General features: G+C 45.1%; 1 protein-coding gene across 3 annotated transcripts; it reads left to right on the forward strand.

The window, feature by feature from the left end:
• Positions 1-747: 747 nt before the first annotated feature.
• On the forward strand, positions 748-13,793 carry LOC124048699 (BRCA1 associated protein). Of its 3 annotated transcripts, XM_046369727.1 has the most exons (14): positions 749-1,804; positions 1,937-2,046; positions 2,229-2,390; positions 2,639-2,873; positions 7,570-7,759; positions 7,881-7,994; positions 8,089-8,237; positions 8,645-8,720; positions 8,955-9,093; positions 9,202-9,311; positions 11,089-11,178; positions 11,341-11,444; positions 11,674-11,813; positions 11,925-13,793. In XM_046369727.1, the coding sequence occupies exons 3-14, from the start codon at positions 2,237-2,239 to the stop codon at positions 12,137-12,139; spliced, it is 1,716 nt and encodes a 571-aa protein (XP_046225683.1). In that variant the 5' UTR covers positions 749-1,804; positions 1,937-2,046; positions 2,229-2,236; the 3' UTR covers positions 12,140-13,793. The 3 variants fall into 3 exon arrangements, with proteins under 3 accessions (XP_046225682.1, XP_046225683.1, XP_046225681.1); XM_046369726.1 differs by lacking the exon at positions 1,937-2,046 and having other exon boundaries at positions 748-1,804; XM_046369725.1 differs by having other exon boundaries at positions 1,937-2,390.
• Positions 13,794-19,001: the final 5,208 nt, after the last annotated feature.

Genomic DNA, 19,001 nt, shown 5'->3' on the forward strand with positions numbered 1-19,001 from the left:
AAATCCCCGACTTCCGAGCGTTCAAAAAAATTGGAAAAGATTAAATCCGACTGGAAAAATCGATATGAAAGTCATCCAACTCCGGCCTCTTCTAGAGCTCCGACTTTCCAACCTGATTATCACTGACGTCATTATTTGACCTTTTATTTTTCCGAGTTCACAGTTGTGTATTGACACGCCTGGTGCCCAAATTGATTCAATTTGTTGCGCAGTGAAAGTCGAGTGGATACCAACGGATTCGGTTCAGTCTATCGCCCAGAACAGTACCACAATTGGACTATATAATGCTAAACAACTTTGGAATTTAGTTAATTTGACACAAAAAAAGTGCATATCTGTTGAAATCGCACTGTGTGTGTATTTAGACTTCAGAATTGCATTGGGGCATACTTATATGCACTGTACAGCGTTATCTGTGGATCTTGGGTCCTGTTGCACCCTCTACAACCACTGGGATTATTATTATTTGACCCTGTTGGTCATCTATGAATATTTGAACATCTTGGCCATGTACTGTTATAATCTCAACCCAGCACAGTCAGAAGAGGACTGGCCACCCCTCAGAGCCTGGTTCCTCTCTAGGTCTCTTCCTAGGTTCCTGTCTTTCTATAGAGTTGTTCCTAGCCACACACTTCTACATCTGCATTGCTTGCTGTTTGGGGTTTTAGGCTGGGTTTCTGTACAGCACTTTGTGACATCGGCTGATGAAAATGGGCTTTATAAATACATTTGATTGATATACGTAGGACACATGACATGCCGGCAACTTTGAGAAAAAAATGTTTTGATTTCAGAGTTGTCTCGAGATGGCTATGAATATTCATACTATAAGGCTATCTTTCCATTGAATACAGGCGTCAACAACCCTCGTCGAATATTTAAAAAATTATAATAAGATGTATCCACCAATCCAAAGAAAGGATAGGCAGGGGCTAGGCAGCCCGTCGTGCCGCTTTGTGGACCACGACTTCCATTGATAGGGCGGAGAAACATGTATTTTGTTTATGTCGTCCTTATTTAACTAGGCAAATCAGTTAATAAGAACTAATTATTATTTACAATGACGGCCAAACCCGGACGACGCTGGGCAAATTGTGCGCCGCCCTTTGTATCTTGTCAGTATATCCATAATCACAGCCACAAAGAAATAATTGATCTTCTTAAGATCCGATTTGAAACCAAACCACACTAATAACCGTATGCCTAACTTTAAATTAATTGTTGTTTTCATTCATTTTAACGAAATAGGCCAATTTGGACTTTGTGGCTGTGGTAACTAGTCGATACCATGAATCGGTGTATGTGAACGTGAGTAGATTAATTTGAAAACAACGGTCGGACATCTTGGACGCAGTTCCAGTGCTGCTTTAGTTATTATTATTATACCTAGGCAAACAGTTTTTATCATGACGTCAATTTAATAACCCGGAAGAAGTTCCCCACGGGGTCAGATCCATTTTCGAAGCTAAGTGGTGAATACTTGAAACACATATATTTTGATAATTCAGTGGTATGTGAGTGATCGCTAAAAAGTCGTCATGTTGGTGTTTCGTTAAACGTCATAATTTATCCCCCTCTTTAACCAGACATTTGGCTTGTTAACTTAGATACTCACGTAAGTAGCTGCTGGCTAGGTTAGCTGTATAACTTGCTAGCTGTCAGACAGTCTTTGTTTTGGTTTGGTTTGGTTTTTCGTAGAGAAGAATCGTCATTCTTTCATAACACATGAGTGTATCACTGGTCGTTATCCGTCTGGAGCTCGCAGACCAGTCTCTCTCTCCACGGAATTTCCAATACACCGCCGGTGAGTTTAATCATTTCAGATTTACTATCGACGTCACCAACTTGCTAGATACTAGCAGGAGCTAGTTAGCTAGCAACTGTTAATTAGCTAGTCCACAGTGACAAATGTTGTTTTTTGCACTCTTCCTCACAGGAGTATGAGGACTAGGAGCATGAGAACTAGCTAGGCTAAAACATTTCATATTCTGAGCCTCAGCATCAGAGCAAGACACTCTCCCCTCCAAGGAGTAGAGACCTGCTCAGGTTACGTTTTCTGGAACACATTTGGCTCCGAGTAACTTCAGTGACTCAGCCATTATGGCAAATTATCTACACACATACACGCACTGTTTTGATGATAATAGTTATTGTATCGTTCCAGAAGTTGATGCTTTGTGTTTGTCTAGTCTCCCTCTTTCTACCTGTCCCCCTCTCTGCCCCTGTAGCTGAGGATATGTCAGAGGAGGATTTGCAGGAGAAAGCTCTGGGCTCAGCCAGGCTTTCTCTGAGTGGGAAGACAGAGCTGGAGAGAGCAGCAGTCCTACACCAGCACATCGGCAGCAGAGCCATGGGAGACATGGTCATCGAGACCATCGCGCCCAACCCTGGTAAAAAATTAGGGTGTATAGCTATATGGATTACATATTTAATTAATGCAATTCTGTACACACACCAATGTATTATTGATTGTTGGGGTTTAATAATGCTGTAATAAATGTTGAGTGTTTTTTTTAATAAGGGTTGGGATGTGTTATGACATTCTGAGATTTCATAAAGAAAATACAGCTGTAAATATCCGTCTGTCAGTCTTCAAAGGAACAGAAGTCTCTAGTTAAACCTCATCTCTCCTCTGTAGATAAAGGAAAGGTTGAGCAGACTGGGGCAGAGGGAGAGGAGGGTGGAGGAGCCCGCCCTCTAGAGAATCAACCAGACGAGAGGGACCCTAATGAGGGCACTACAGAGGACAGTGCCGATGGCACAGAGACGGCTCCAGACTCGCCCTCCAAGCATCTTCCAGACCAGATCTCCTTCTTCAGTGGAAACCCCTCAGTGGAGATAGTCCACGGCATCATGCACCTCTACAAGACCAAGTGAGTGTCTACTGCTATATGCAACACTCAGTCGAAAACCCTTGGCTTTATATTTCAGTCATTTAGTAGACTAGCTCAGTTGGTAGAGCATGGCGCTGGCCATGTCAGGATAGTGGGTTCAGGACCACCCATATGTAAAATGTATGTACGCATGACTAAGTCCCATCGGATAAAAGCGGCTGCTAAATGTCGTGTGTGTGTGTGTATATATATACACGTGTGTGTATACATACATACATGCATGCATGCATGCATACATACATACAGTTGAAATCGTAATTTTACATACACTTAGGTTGGAGTCATTAAAACTCGTTTTTCAACCACTCCACAAATTTCTTGTTAACAAACTATAGTTTTGGCAAGTCAGTTAGGACATCTACTTTGTGCATGTGTAACAGTATAGCTTCGTCCCTCTCCTCGCCCCTACCTGGGCTTGAACCAGGGACCCTCTGCACGCATCAACAACTGCCTCCCACGAAGCATCGTTACCCACCGCTCCACAAAAGCCGCGGCCCTTGCAGAGCAAGGGGAACCACAACTTCAAGGTCTCAAAGCGAGTGACGTCACCGATTGAAACGCTATTAGCGCGCACCACTGCTAACTAGCTAGCCATTTCACATTGGTTACACTCACCCCCCTTTTGACCTCCTCCTTTTCCGCAGCAACCAGTGATCCGGGTCAACGGCATCAATGTAACAGTATAGCTTCCTTCCCTCTCCTCGCCCCTACCTGGGTTTGAACCAGGCACCCTCTGCACACATCAACAACTGCCTCCCACGAAACATCGGTATCCATCGCTCCACAAGGGGAACCACTAATTCAAGGTCTCAGAGCGAGCGATGTCACCAATTGAAACGCTATTAGCGCGCACCACTGCTAAATAGCTAGCCATTTCACATCGGTTACACATGACACAAGTCATTTTTCCAACTATTGTTTACAGACAGATTATTTCACTTATAATTCACTGTATCACAATTCCAGAGGGTCAGAAGTTTACATGCATTAGGTTGACTGTGCCTTTTAAACAGCTTGGAAAATTCCAGAAAATTATGTCATGGCTTTAGAAGCTTCAAAGATGCTAATTGAGATCATTTGAGTCAATTGGAGGTGTACCTGTGGATGTATTTCAAGGCCTACCTTCAAACTCAGTGCCTCTTTGCTTGACATCATGGGAAAATCAAAAGAAGTCAGTCAAGACCTCAGAAAATAAATTGTAGACCTCCAAAAGTCTGGTTCAACCTTGCCTGAAGGTACCACGTTCATCTGTACAAACAGTAGTACGCAAGTATAAACACCATGGGACCATGCAGCCGTCATACCGCTCAGGAAGGAGACGCTTTCTGTCTCCTAGAGATGAATGTACTTTGGTGCGAAAAGTTCAAATCAATCCCAGAACAACAGCAAAGGACCTTGTAATGATGCTAGAGGAAACAGGCACAAAAGTATCTATATCCACAGTAAAACAAGTCCTATATCGACATAACCTGAAAGGACGCTCAGCAATGAAAAAGCCACTACTCCAAAACCAACATAAAAAAAGCCAGACTACAGTTTGCAACTGCACATGGGGACAAAGATCATACTTTTTGGAAAAATGTCCACTGGTCTGATGAAACAAAAATATAAATGTTTGGCCATAATGACCATCATTATTATACATAAGTATTCAGACCCTTTACTCAGTACTTTGTTGACGCACCTTTGGCGGCGATTACAGCCTCAAGTCTTCTTGGGTATGACACTATATGCTTGGCACACCCATTCTTCTCTGCAGATCCTTTCAAGCTGTGTCAGGTTGGATGGGGAGCGTCGCTGCACAGCTATTTTCAGGTCCTTGCAGAGATGTTCATTCGGGTTCAAGTCCGGGCTCTTGGCTGGGCCACTCAAGGACATTCAGATACTTGTACTGAATCCACTTCTATGTTGTCTTGGCTGTGTACTTAGTTGTTGTCCTGTTGGAAGGTGAACCTTCGTCCCATTCTGAGGTCCTGAGCGCTCTGGAGCAGGTTTTCATCAAGGATCTCTCTGTACTTTGCTCTGTTCATCTTTCCCTCAATCTTGACTAGTCTCCCAGTCCTTGCCACTGAAAAGCATCCCCACAATATGATGCTGCCACCATGTTTCACCGTAGGCATGGTACCAGGTTTCCTCCAGATGTGACGCTTGGCATTCAGGACAAAGAGTTCAATCTTGGTTTCATCAGACCAGAGATTCTTGTTTCTCATGGTCTGAGAGTCCTTTAGGTGCCTTTTGGCGAACTCCAAATGGGCTGTCATTTGCCTTTTACTGAAGAGTGGCTTCCATCTGGTCACTCTACAATAAAGGCCTGATTGGTGGAGGTGTGTGTGTGCCTTTCCAAATAATGTCCAGTCAATTGAATTGACCACAGGTGGACTCCAATCAAGTTGTAAAAACATCTAAAGGATGAGCAATAGAAACACGATGGACCAGAGCTCAATTTTGAGTCTCAGAGCTGAACACTTATGTCACTGTATTTTTTTAAATGCACTGTGTATACATGCATACATACTAAACAAAAATATAAACGCAACATGTAAGGTGTTGCTCCCATGTTTCATGAGCTGAAATAGAAGATCCCAGAAATGTTCCATAAAAGCTTATTTCGCTCAAATTTTGTGATCAAATTAGTTTGCATCCCTGTTAGTGGGCCTTTGTCCTTTGCCAAGATAATCCATACACCTGACAGGTGTGGCATATCAATAAGCTGATTAAACAGCATGATCATTACACAGGTGCATTTTTTGCTGGGGACAATAAAAGGCCACTCTAGAATGTGCAGTTTTGATACACAACAAAATGCGAAAGATGTCTCAAGTTTTGAGGGAGCGTGCAATTGGAATGATGACTGCAGGAATGTCCACCAGAGTTGTTGCCAGAGAAGTTAATCTCAATTTCTCTACCATAATCTGCCTCCGTCGTTTTAGAGAAGTTGGCAGTACATCTAACCGGCTTCACAACCGCAGACCACGTGTAACCACGCCAGCCCAGAACCTCCACAACCGGCTTTTTCACCCGTGGGATTGTCCGAGACCAGCCAGCCGGACAGCTGATGAAATTGAGGGTTTGCACAACAAAATAATTTCTGCACACGCTGGCAGAAACCATCTCAGAAACCATCTGCGTGCTCGTCGTCCTCACCAGGGTCTTGAACTGACTGCAGTTTGGCGTGTCATAACCAACTTCAGTGGGCAAATACTCCCCTTCGATGGCGACTGGCACACTGGAGAAGTGTGCTCTTCAAGGATGAATACCGTTTTCAACTGTACTGGGTAGTTGTGTGAGCGAGCGGTTTGCTGAGTTGGGCCATGGTGGGGTTATGGTATGGGCAGGCGTAAGCTACAAACAACGAACACAATTGTATTTTATCGATGGCAATTTGAATGCACAGAGATAGCCGGAAAGATCCTGAGGCCCATTGTCGTGCCATTCATCACCTCATGTTTCAGCATGGTAATGCACGGCCCCATATAGATCTGTACACAATTCCTGGATGCTGAAAATGTCCCAGTTCTTCCATGGCCTGCATTCTCACCATGCTTGTCACCCATTGAGCATGTTTGGAATGCTCTGGATTGATGGCGTGTTCCAGTTACCACCAATATCCAGCAACTTCCTACAGCCATTGAAGAGGAGTGGGACAACATTCAACAGCCTGATCAATTCTATGAGAAGGAGATGTGCCGCGCTTATTTCATTTGACAGATTTCCTTATATGAACGGTAACTCAGTCAAATCTTTGAAATTGTTGCCTTTATATTTCTCACGAAACCTAGACCAATAAAGACCAGGACTTGGAGGATTTTAACAAAATGTAATCCATAGAATATGGCCTGCTGGAGGTCATTTTGCAGGGCTCTGGCAGTGCTCCTCCTGCTCCTCCTTGCACAAAGGCGGAGGTTGCGGTCCTGCTGCTGGGTCGTTGCCCTCCTACGGCCTCCTCCACGTCTCCTGATGTACTGGCCTGTCTCCTGGTAGCGCCTCCATGCTCTGGACACTACGCTGACAGACACAGACACCTTCTTGCCACATCTCGCATTGATGTGCCATCCTGGATGAGCTGCACTACCTGAGCCACTTGTGTGGGTTGTAGACTGTCTCATGCTACCGGTCTCATGCTACCACTAGAGTGAAAGCACCGCCAGCATTCAAAAGTGACCAAAACATCAGCCAGGAAGCATAGGAACTGAGAAGTGGTCTGTGGTCCCCACCTACAGAACCACTCCTTTATTGGGGGTGTCTTGCTAAATGCCTATAATTTCCACTTGTTGTCTATTCCATTTGCACAACAGCATGTGAAATGTATTGTCAATCAGTGTTGCTTCCTAAGTGGACAGTTTGATTTCACAGAAGTGTGATTGACTTGGAGTTACATTGTGTTGTTTAATTGTTCCCTTTATTTTTTTGAGCAGTGTGTATAACAGTTGCATATCTGTATTCCCAGTCATGTGAAATCCATACATTAGAGCCTAATGAATTTACTTAAATTGACAGATTTTTAAATGTAACTCAGTAAAATCTTTGAAGTTGTTGCGTTTTTATATTTTTTTTGCTCAGTGTACATGCATACATAGTCTACCCTTTGACTACAGTATACCAAAGATATGATTTATTGACGAGGTATCTCACTGGTATTGAGACAATTTGGTTTCCACTGTCTGTCCCCTCGCAGCAAGATGACATCCCTGACGGAGGACGTGCGTCGCAGTGCCATGCTGTGTATCCTGACCGTCCCCTCCACCATGACCAGTCACGACCTCATGAAGTTTGTGGCACCTTTTTATGATGTCATGGAGCACATGAAGATCATACGAGACCCCACCCCTAACCAGTACATGGTGCTGATTAAGTTCAGTAGCCAGGTGAGATGAGTATGATCATAGAACACTGCGTTTGTTGTCATTTAAGGTCTGCTTATGAACTGTGTAATTATTTACTCGGGTCTCTCTCACACCTTTCTCTCTACTACACCCCCCCTTCCAGGCTGACGCAGATAGTTTCTACACAGCGTGTAATGGCCGTACGTTCAACTCCATAGAGGACGCAGTCTGCCAGCTGGTCTATGTGGAGAGAGCCGAGGTCATCAAGTCTGAGCAGGTGCCGTATGTACACTAGTCCATTTAAAGACTGTCTTAGCAGTGTACCTGCAGGATATGGATTATAATAACCTTTCCCTCCCTCCCACCTTCAGGGCGCCAGTCTTCCAGTGATGGAGCTGACAGAGCTTCCTAAGTGTACCGTGTGTCTGGAGAGGATGGACGAGTCAGTGAACGGGGTTCTCACCACACTCTGTAACCACAGCTTCCACAGCCTGTGTCTGCAACGCTGGGAGGACGCCTCGTGAGTAATTGGGCCTGATTCAACTCGCAACTAGGGCCGGGACGATACCAGTATCGCATTATTTTTTTTCCATGGCAAAAATTAAAACGCAACATAATGACGTTTGTTTCCAACATTAGGGCTGTTTTCGTGTTTTGTTTCCTTGCCGGGATACTAACGAGTATCGCGACACTGGTATCATCCCGGCCCTACTCACAACATGGCCTTGTGTTTCTTTCTCCATCCTTCCTCTCTCTCTGGCCAGTGAATCACCGTCATGTGCTGCTGCTTTATCTCTGTGTTTTGAATGGGTCCTTTTTTGACACCACATTTGAACAATATGGCATTGTGTTTTAGCATGGAGACAAAAAAAAGTGGTAGCTGGTAGTTTTGACGTGTGTTTAAAGGTGTTGACTGTTCTGTTCCAGGTGTCCTGTGTGTCGGTACTGCCAGACCCCAGAGCCTGTAGAGGAGAACAAGTGCTTTGAATGTGGCGTACAGGAAGTAAACCTTATTTACATACTAAAATGACATACATTTACATACCTCTAAAGGTACTCCTGTCATTTACAGTTGCTATTGGTGTAAAAAAAAAATTGCACGGTTCATGTTTTCCCTCCTACGCCCCTCCCCCTGGTTCATGGTTTCCCTCTTACGCCCCTCCCCCTGGTTCATGGTTTCCCTCCTACGCCCCTCCCCCTGGTTCACGTTTTCCCTCCTACGCCCCTCCCTCTCCAGAACCTGTGGATCTGTCTGATCTGTGGTCATATTGGCTGTGGTCGCTACGTCAGTCGTCATGCCTACAAACACTTTGAAGAGACGCAACACACGTACGCCATGCAGCTCACTAACCACCGTGTTTGGGACTATGCTGGAGGTACAGCAGACTGTGGGGAGTTCAGACTTCTGTGTTTTTAAACGCCAATGTGTATAAAACGCTGTGTGTAGCATTGCAAAGGTGCTTAACTGATTGTGCGTGTTGTAGATAACTATGTTCACAGGCTGGTGGCCAGTAAGACTGATGGGAAGATGGTTCAGTACGGGTGTGAAGGAGAAACCTGCCATGAGGAGAAGATAGACGCTCTGCAATTAGAGGTGTGTGTGTGTGTGTGTGCTTCTGGTTTTAATACCCTTGTGGGGACGAGAAGTCCTCACAAGGACAGTAAAACAAGGAAATATCGGTCAGGGGGGGGCATTTTGCCGGTTCCCACAAGGAAAAAGGCTATTTTAGGTGGGCCAAACTTTTTGGGGGGGCCCACGACCCCATTTTGTTATCTGAAAATTCTTGCGAACACAACCATGTGGGGAAAAAAGTATGTAATCAACAGCCAATGTTAACTTTTTTGGGGGGACTATGGCAGTCAATTGAACAGTATTTCTGATGGTCTTCTCAAATCACCATCACGTACTTTTAATGTGGGGCTATGACAGTCAATTTCAAATGAGTCTGACATAATTTCTCTTATCTCACCACCACTATTGAGGTGGGTGTGCTTGATGCATGTCGAGTCAGAGCTTCTCGAAGTCAGGGGGCGTGGCTGACAGTTACTGTTACCGGAGAAACTCTAAGGGAGATGGCTGGGTATTCACTTTGAGTCAGGAACCAAAACTCCTCCATGGTGACCCGTGAATGCGTTGTCTGCAGCATTCAGTCACAATGACAACTCGATCAGCTGTTCGATTTCACTTACCGCCATGTCGTCTGAGCCAGGATCACAGTCAAACGGATTGGAAAGTAGGTTCCCAAAGTGCTCTACCAAGCATTGGAGGTGAGCAGTCAACACTGGTGTGGGACACTTACTGATGCTGTTTTCTGTTGGAAACCTGCACAGCCGAGGGAAGGGGGCACGGTTCGCTTTTGAAAGACTCTAATAAGAATTCTTAGTTTACAAATCAAAGTCACCTGCTGCAGTGTATCTCCGAGTTCTGTGCTCGGCTTTTTTCCCGCCAGTTGCTCTCGGTGCCTCATACAATGCGTCCATATGGCAGAGGGAGACACGGGCCTGCCCGCCTTCCCGCCATAGATGGAGCTCCATCTGTGAAAAAGCCCACCATTTGATCCCATGGATTCAGTATTCGTCAATATGGCCATGCAAAACACTGATCATCCTCTGTGCCCTATTTCATGCTGAGACAGAACAATATGTCCTGGTGAATAGCATCCCCCGAACAAAAGTCAATGCATGGGCATCTCGGCCCTCAAAGCTAACGTTCATTTGGCGAACGTAAGCTGGGGAGTTTGAGTCGTTCAGTCAGTTATTTCTTGCTTGCTATCAATAGCATCAGTTCCTAGTTTAACAGTGATATCTGACAAAGATATCGATGTGATTTTCTGTGCCTCTGCCTCCCCACATATTGTTTTCACCATATCAATTGAGGCCGGTAATATCAAAGCCTCTGTAATGGTGTGTGGTTTCATATCCTAGCGGGTCTAGCCTTTCATCATGGGAATGAGTCGAGCCTTTTTCCCTGATCTAAGGGCACGCTGAATAGTTTTCATTTAGATTTTTAAGGTTAACCACATTACAATGATTTTGAGATACTAAGACGATATAATATTTTCTTTTGGTGTATAATTTTGGTAATTTTCCTTCAACTACACTAGTCATATCAGGCAACCTCTAGTTTGAGAACCACTGGTTTAGGGGTTAGGTTAAGTGTTAGGGGAAAATAGGATTTTGAACGGGAATCCCACAAGGATCGTAAAACAAGTTTGTGCGTGTGACACCCTGTTTTTCATTCTAAGGTAATGACATCAACTCACAGTTTGATGTGTTCTATAATGTGGCACAAAAAGTGTGACCTATTGTTAGTTAACACACGTGTTAAAGAAGATTTGTCTCCCCCAGAATGATCTTTCCTCTTCCTGCAGTATTCTTACCTGCTAACGAGTCAACTGGAGTCCCAGCGCATTTACTGGGAGAATAAGATAGTTCACCTGGAGAAGGACACAGCGGAGGAGGTAGGAATCAATGCTGCATGTCTATCTGTCCATTCACCTAAGTGCCCGATACAGTGTGGACATGTGTTCGGAGTGTGTGTGTGTGTACGCATCTGCCCAGCTGAATGTGTGGTTCATGTATGCTTGGTGTGTGCGTACGCTCATGCCCTGTGTGTGTTTTAGATCAACAACATGAAGGCCAAGTTTAAGGAGACCATCGATCGCTGTGATAACCTGGAGCGTCGGCTGGGAGAGCTGGCCAAGGACAAGCAGAGCATGGACAAGAAGTAGGTGGCGCCTCTCACACTGCAGCTGTCAATCATCCTGACACAGTAGGATTTTAGAATCTGCTCGTGGATTGCAGGTACATAGTCATGCTGCACATCATCATTCTCTCTATAAAGTAGTAGGGAGAAAGGAGAGAAGTTGTTATTGAGAATCTGTGTGTCTTGGTAGCACCATCTACCTGTAGGTGGTAGGTACATATTCATGCTGTATGTCGTGCCCCCCCCCCAGGTGTGGTCAGCTGTCGACCCGTGTGACAAAGCTTGGTCATGAGCTGAAGGAGGAACAGGAAATGAACCGCTGTCTGAGAGCCAATCAGGTTCAACTACAGGCCCAGCTGGCCGAGGAGGAACGCAAGGCGAGAGAGACGGGTGAGTCAGAGGGAGACTAGAGCCCTACTTTGTGGACATAATCTTTATCTGGGAGTGTAATGAATGACGATATTATCTAAATGACAAGTCCATCCAATCTCCCTCCTCCAGGCGAGCGTAAGGACGGGGTGATAGCCGAGCTCCAGGAGCAGCTGAGAGATGTCATGTTTTACCTGGAGACTCAGCAGCAGATAGAAGGTCTTCCTCCAGAGACCAGGACTGAGATACAGGAAGGAAGCATCAACATCGGCGCAGCAGCCACTCCCGCCCCAGGACCCTCCGCCATTGGCAGAGGCCGCAGGGGGCGGTCCAAAAGGGGGAAGTAGAGCGGACACAACTAGGAAGTGGAGAGAGGAAGGGATGCCGGAAGTGACCCACAAAAATGACATTATTGAAGTGTGAGAGTGCGTGCGTGCGTTTTTGTGCCTTCGTGTGTGCCTGTGTTTGTGCTTTGCAAAAGAACCCTGGCTCCTTAGACACTATTTGTAGATGAAGAGGTCAGACGTTATGTGTATATCTCTGCTTTAAGGCGCCCACTTTGCTGAATTAAAAAAAATGATTGATTTGAAAGAGGTTTGCTCTTCTTCCTCGTTACATACATTTTTGGGGTTGACCTGCTTGTTTACGTCCTTAAAGGAGGAGAGATTCATGGGAATAAGGACGTGAGTAAACCGGACAGTAATGATAGAGAGAGAGAAAGAAAATACCTCTCATGTTTGAATATGCAGGCTTTTCCAAATTTAAAATCAGTCAATTTTTGTATGTACAGGTATGTGTGTTACTACAGTTTACATGAGTTGTTTAGAAGGTGTTCTGGATCAGTGGGAAGTTCACTACCAGCTGGTTCTCCGCACTTTTGTCATTTGTTTTGTCCAACATCTGATTCATCTGATCTCATGAAATGTCATGACTCAGTCCTATCGTGAGAATGGGGTTTCTGCTGGGTTTTTATTTCGTCATTTTGAAACATTTTAACGTGTCAGAACTGAAGATCTGAGATTTAAGTCAAGTGTTGAACTGTTTTTAATTTCTCAATTTACGAATGACCTGTGTCAGACCTATAGAGTGGCACAGGATTATGTGGCTGATGCTTTGGCATTCCTACACAACTGAGATGTGCATCTGTACAATCTAGAATATATAATACCAGGGTTTGACATCAAGGGTTGCCCTATTTCCTTGGGCAAGTGACTTTAGCAGTCACGCAAGTTGAGCCTGCACTGAGGTTTCCCCATTGGGCAGGTGAATTATGTTTGTTTGTTGATGTTGTGTGAAAATAACCAAACTGCAAATAATTCCAGTAGCCTAAAACAGATCTTTCTGGTTCCTCCCGATTTTGTTTAAGTGAAAGACAGACAATTTATCGTATTTATAATCAGGCAAGTTTAGCTAGCCTCGTATTTTTTGAAAATACAAAAAAATCCCAGTACTGATCTTTGATTCCTCCCCTATGTGTAGGGGAAATGCAGGCAATTCATGGCACTTCTGCATGTAAATAGCAAATAAAAACATTTGGGGCAAGTAATAAGAATCTTCAAACAAGTGCCTAGCAGATTTATGTAAATCCCTGTAATGCAGTACAATACTCTACAAATACAGTCGACATCAGTTTCACTCCTGTTTCCATGCACCTACCTATATGTATGCGATCACCATATTCTTCACTAACAACCCACCTCGGGCAAGCATGAAAAAGCACTCTTGCCTCTATACTGACCATTATGAGCTGTTTGTGTTCCTTGTTTACGTTCCTGTTTGTTTGTGTTGCATTGCTAAAAGCCTTCCAGTATGTTCTGTTCAGGCACAGCTTTCCACTAGTTTAGCATCAACATTGTTAAAAGCATGGTGTCCAGGTCAACATAGACATTCAAACGGTACACAGCTGCATACCACCTTTTATTTTAGCAGTTTAAGTTTTCACTGTGTTTTGTATTCATGTTGTTAAAGCTCTCAATAAATGATCTTACTATTTGTACTCTGGGTGAGGGTGTGTGTTCAGTAATGTGCAGTTCCAGCTCAGTTGAGTATTGAATGCTGTTGCTTTAAGTAGGTTGTTAGGGAACTAAATGAAACGTTGGTTCTGGTGTCATACTTTGTATTCCATGTTATAGAGAAGAACACGATATATGATATGATATACTTTATTGTCCCTGAGGGGAAATTTGACTTGGACAATAGAGCAGCACTATCTTCCACACACTGAGCATACAAAACATTAGGAACACTCTCCTAATATTGAGTTGCATCCATTTTTGCCCTCAGAACAGCCTCAATTTGTTGCACGGACGCTACAAGGTGTCACGCATTCCACTCCAATGCTTCCCTCAGTTTTGTCAAGTTGGCTGGATGTCCTTTGGATGGTGGACCATTCCTGACATGCAAGGTAAACTGTCGAGTGTGAAAAACCCGGCAGTGTTGCAGTTCTTGACACACAAACCGGTGTGCCTGGCACCTACGACCATACCCCGTTCAAAGGCACTTAGATATTTTGTCTTGCTCATCTTGTCTTGCACACATACGCAATCCATGTCTCAAGGTTTAAACACCCTTCTTTAACCCGTCTCCCCTTCATCTACACTGATTTGAAGTGGATTTAACAAGTGACATCAACAAAGGATCATATCTTTCACCTGGTCAGTCTGTCATGGAAAGAGCAAGAGTTCTTAATGTTTTCTATACTCATTCAAATGAGTGGATTTGGCTATTTCATCCACACCCGTTGCTGACAGGTGTATCAAATCGAGCACACAGCCATCCCATCTCCATACACAAACATTGGCAGTTGAATGGCCTTACTGAAGAGCTCAGTGACTTTTATCACGCCACTGTCACGTTTTGTCAAGTTTCTGCCTTGCTAGAGCTGCCCCCCGGTCAACTGTAAGAGCTGTTATTGTGAAGAGGAAACTACTAGGAACCACAACGTCTCAGCTGCGATGTAAAAAGCGTCTGTCCTCAGTTGCAGAACTCACTACCGAGTTCTAAACTGTCTCTGGAAGCCATCTCAGGGCAATAACTGTTCGTCGGGAGCTTAATTAAATGGGTTTCCATGGCCAAGCAGCCGCAGGCACACAAGCCTAAGATCAACATGCACAATGCCAAGCATCAGCTAGAGTGGTGTAAAGCTCGAAGTCATTGGACTCTGGAGCAGTGGAAATGCAGTCTCTGGAGTGATGAATCACACTTCACCATCTCTCCTCTCCCCTCTCATCCTGTCTTATCCTCTCCTATCCTCTCCCCTCTCATCCTGTCTTATCCTCTCCTCTCCCCTCTCATCGTGTCTTATCCTCTCCCCTCTCATCCTGTCTTATCCTCTCCTCTCTCATCCTGTCTTATCCTCTCCCCTCTCATCCTGTCATCCTCTCCCCTCTCATCCTGTCTTATCCTCTCCCCTTTCATCCTGTCTTATCCTCTCCCATCTCATCTTGTCTTATCCTCTCCCCTCTCATCCTGTCTTATCCTCTCCCCTCTCATCTTGTCTTATCCTCTCATCCTGTCTTATCCTCTCCTCTCCCCTCTCATCTTGTCTTATCCTCTCCCCTCTCATCTTGTCTTATCCTCTCCCCTCTCATCCTGTCTTATCCTCTCCTCTCCCCTCTCATCTTGTCTTATCCTCTCCTCTCCCCTCTCATCTTGTCTTATCCTCTCCCCTCTCATCCTGTCTTATCCTCTCCCCTCTCATCTTGTCTTATCCTCTCCCCTCTCATCCTGTCTTATCCTCTCCCCTCTCATCCTGTCTTATCCTCTCCCCTCTCATCCTGTCTTATCCTCTCCTCTCCCCTCTCATCCTGTCTTATCCTCTCCCCTCTCGTCCTGTCTTATCCTCTCCCCTCTCATCCTGTCTTATCCTCTCCCCTCTCATCTTGTCTTATCCTCTCCCCTCTCATCCTGTCTTATCCTCTCCTCTCCCCTCTCATCTTGTCTTATCCTCTCCCCTCTCATCCTCTCCTCTCCTCTCCCCTCTCATCTTGTCTTATCCTCTCCCCTCTCATCCTGTCTTATCCTCTCCCCTCTCATCCTGTCTTATCCTCTCCTCTCCCCTCTCATCTTGTCTTATCCTCTCCCCTCTCATCCTGTCTTATCCTCTCCTCTCCCCTCTCATCCTGTCTTATCCTCTCCTCTCCCCTCTCATCTTGTCTTATCCTCTCCCCTCTCGTCCTGTCGTATCCTCTCCCCTCTCATCCTGTCTTATCCTCTCCCCTCTCATCCTGTCTTATCCTCTCCTCTCCCCTCTCATCTTGTCTTATCCTCTCCCCTCTCATCCTGTCTTATCCTCTCCTCTCCCCTCTCATCCTGTCTTATCCTCTCCTCTCCTCTCCCCTCTCATCCTGTCTTATCCTCTCCCCTCTCGTCCTGTCTTATCCTCTCCCCTCTCATCCTGTCTTATCCTCTCCCCTCTCATCTTGTCTTATCCTCTCCCCTCTCATCCTGTCTTATCCTCTCCTCTCCCCTCTCATCTTGTCTTATCCTCTCCCCTCTCATCCTCTCCTCTCCTCTCCCCTCTCATCTTGTCTTATCCTCTCCCCTCTCATCCTGTCTTATCCTCTCCCCTCTCATCCTGTCTTATCCTCTCCTCTCCCCTCTCATCTTGTCTTATCCTCTCCCCTCTCATCCTGTCTTATCCTCTCCTCTCCCCTCTCATCCTGTCTTATCCTCTCCTCTCCTCTCCCCTCTCATCTTGTCTTATCCTCTCCCCTCTCATCCTGTCTTATCCTCTCCCCTCTCATCCTGTCTTATCCTCTCCTCTCCCCTCTCATCTTGTCTTATCCTCTCCCCTCTCATCCTGTCTTATCCTCTCCTCTCCCCTCTCATCCTGTCTTATCCTCTCCCCTCTCATCCTGTCTTATCATCTTGTCTTATCCTCTCCCCTCTCATCCTGTCTTATCCTCTCCTCTCCCCTCTCATCTTGTCTTATCCTCTCCCCTCTCATCCTGTCTTATCCTCTCCCCTCTCATCCTGTCTTATCCTCTCCTCTCCCCTCTCATCTTGTCTTATCCTCTCCCCTCTCATCCTGTCTTATCCTCTCCCCTCTCATCCTGTCTTATCCTCTCCTCTCCCCTCTCATCTTGTCTTATCCTCTCCCCTCTCATCCTGTCTTATCCTCTCCCCTCCCCTCTCATCTTGTCTTATCCTCTCCCCTCTCATCCTCTTATCCTCTCCTCCTCCCTCTCATCCTGTCTTATCCTCTCCTCTCCCCTCTCCTTTGTAATGTGATAAGGTTGTGAGAAGGATTTCTCTTCCAACAAACACTGTTTTATTTCATGCATCGAGAGAGAGAGTGAGACAACCAGCCAGCCAGTCACCTTTTTCTGTTACCATTTACACCACCATTACATCACACACACATCATCACAATCCCCAGTCTTGATCTTCTGCTCTGTGTTCTTCTGAGTCATCAGCCTTTCATCCTCTGTTTGGACCGTGTACATATACACACACACCCTGCGAGTGTGTACATCACTACAAGCAGCCATGACACAATTAATAGTTCAACATCACTGGTACACACTCTCTGAAGACTTACCAAGATGATGTGTGTGTGTTTGATTGGTGGAGGACTGGAAAGTGGGGTGTGAAATACACTGCTGGAGGAGAGAGCAAGAACGAGTGCAAGAGAGAGAGAGAGAGAGAGAGAAGGAAGGAAGGAAGGAAGGAAGGAAGGAAGGAAGGAAGGAACCTGAGTGATCAAGTTATTTTGTCTCTGTCAGTGCAGTATCTGACTGTCACAGTAATACACTATATATACAAAAGTATGTGGACACCCCTTCATATTAGTGGATGCGCCTATTTCAGCCACAGCCGTTGCTGACAGGTATATCAAATTGAGCACACAGCCATGCAATCTCCATAGACAAACATTGTCAGTTAAATGGCCTGACTGAAAAGCTCTGTGACTTTCAACGTGGCACCATCATAGGGTGCCAACTTTCCAACAAGTCAGTTTGTATAATGTCTGCCTTGCAAGAGCTGCCAGGATAACGCAATCTGCCCCAATGCATAGTGCCAACTGTAAAGTTTGGTGAAGAAGGAATAATGGTCTTGGGCTGTTTATCATGGTTCGGGCTAGGCCCCTTAGTTCCAGTGAAGGGAAATCTTAACGCTACAGCATACAATGACATTCTAGACGATTCTGCTTCCAACTTTGTGGCAGCAGTTTGGGGAAGGTCCATTCCTGTTTCAGAATGACAATGCCCCCGTGCACAAAGCAAGGTCCATACAGAAATAGTTTGTCGAGATTGGTGTGGAAGAACTTGACTGGCCTGCACAGAGCCCTGACCTCAACCCCATCGAACACCGTTGGGATGAATTGGAACTCCTACTTCTCTTGTAGTTGAATAGAAGAAAGTCTCTACATCAATGTTCCAGCATCTAGAGGTAAAACCTTCCCAGGAGAGTGGAGGATGTTATAGCAGAAAAAGGGGGAACCAACTCCATATTAATGCCCATGATTTTGGAATGAGATGTTCGACGATAAGGTGTCCGCATACTTTTGTTCATGTAGTGTAAATACATAGGATAATTTGAGAATAAGACCCCATTTTTATAAGTTCATGTCAGAACACAAAACACTATTTTATGAGGATATGACTTACCATTGCTGAGATATCTTAGTTTCAAGTTATCGCAAAAGGTCAAAAAGGTCGCAAACAGGTCACCTGTCTGGATTTTTTATTCAACACGTTTTGTCCAATATTTTATATATTAAAGTTTAAGAATGTGTGGTGTGCACGGTGTGCATGCACCGATGTGTGTGTCACACGAGTTTGTACGAGTTTCTAACATGCTGATCTGAAGTAAAGACAATCAGTTTAATTGCAAAACAAGCCTCTGTGCATTTGTAACATTTGGCGATGAGGATGGCTGAGTTTAGTTTACCTTCACCATCTCCATTTCTCCCCAAACCCGGAGATCAACCTGCATAGCGTCGGGAAGTAGGGGTGCTGAGGGTGCTGTAATATATATATATATATTTTTTATAATTATATATATATTTATTTTTTTAAACAAAATGTGGGCACTTTGCCTTTAATAGTCCTGTATATAGCCATCTGCAGTGCAGGCAAAAGTTTCCAGCACCCCCATCCCCAAACTACTTCCCACGGCTATGTCAACCTGTACCATGGAATCACTTGCTGGTTTCAATCCTTCCAGTTGTATATGGTAGCTGGCTGCTTTCAATCCTTCCAGTTG

Source organism: Oncorhynchus gorbuscha, linkage group LG11 (assembly GCF_021184085.1).
Source record: "Oncorhynchus gorbuscha isolate QuinsamMale2020 ecotype Even-year linkage group LG11, OgorEven_v1.0, whole genome shotgun sequence".
Taxonomy (NCBI): domain Eukaryota; kingdom Metazoa; phylum Chordata; class Actinopteri; order Salmoniformes; family Salmonidae; genus Oncorhynchus; species Oncorhynchus gorbuscha.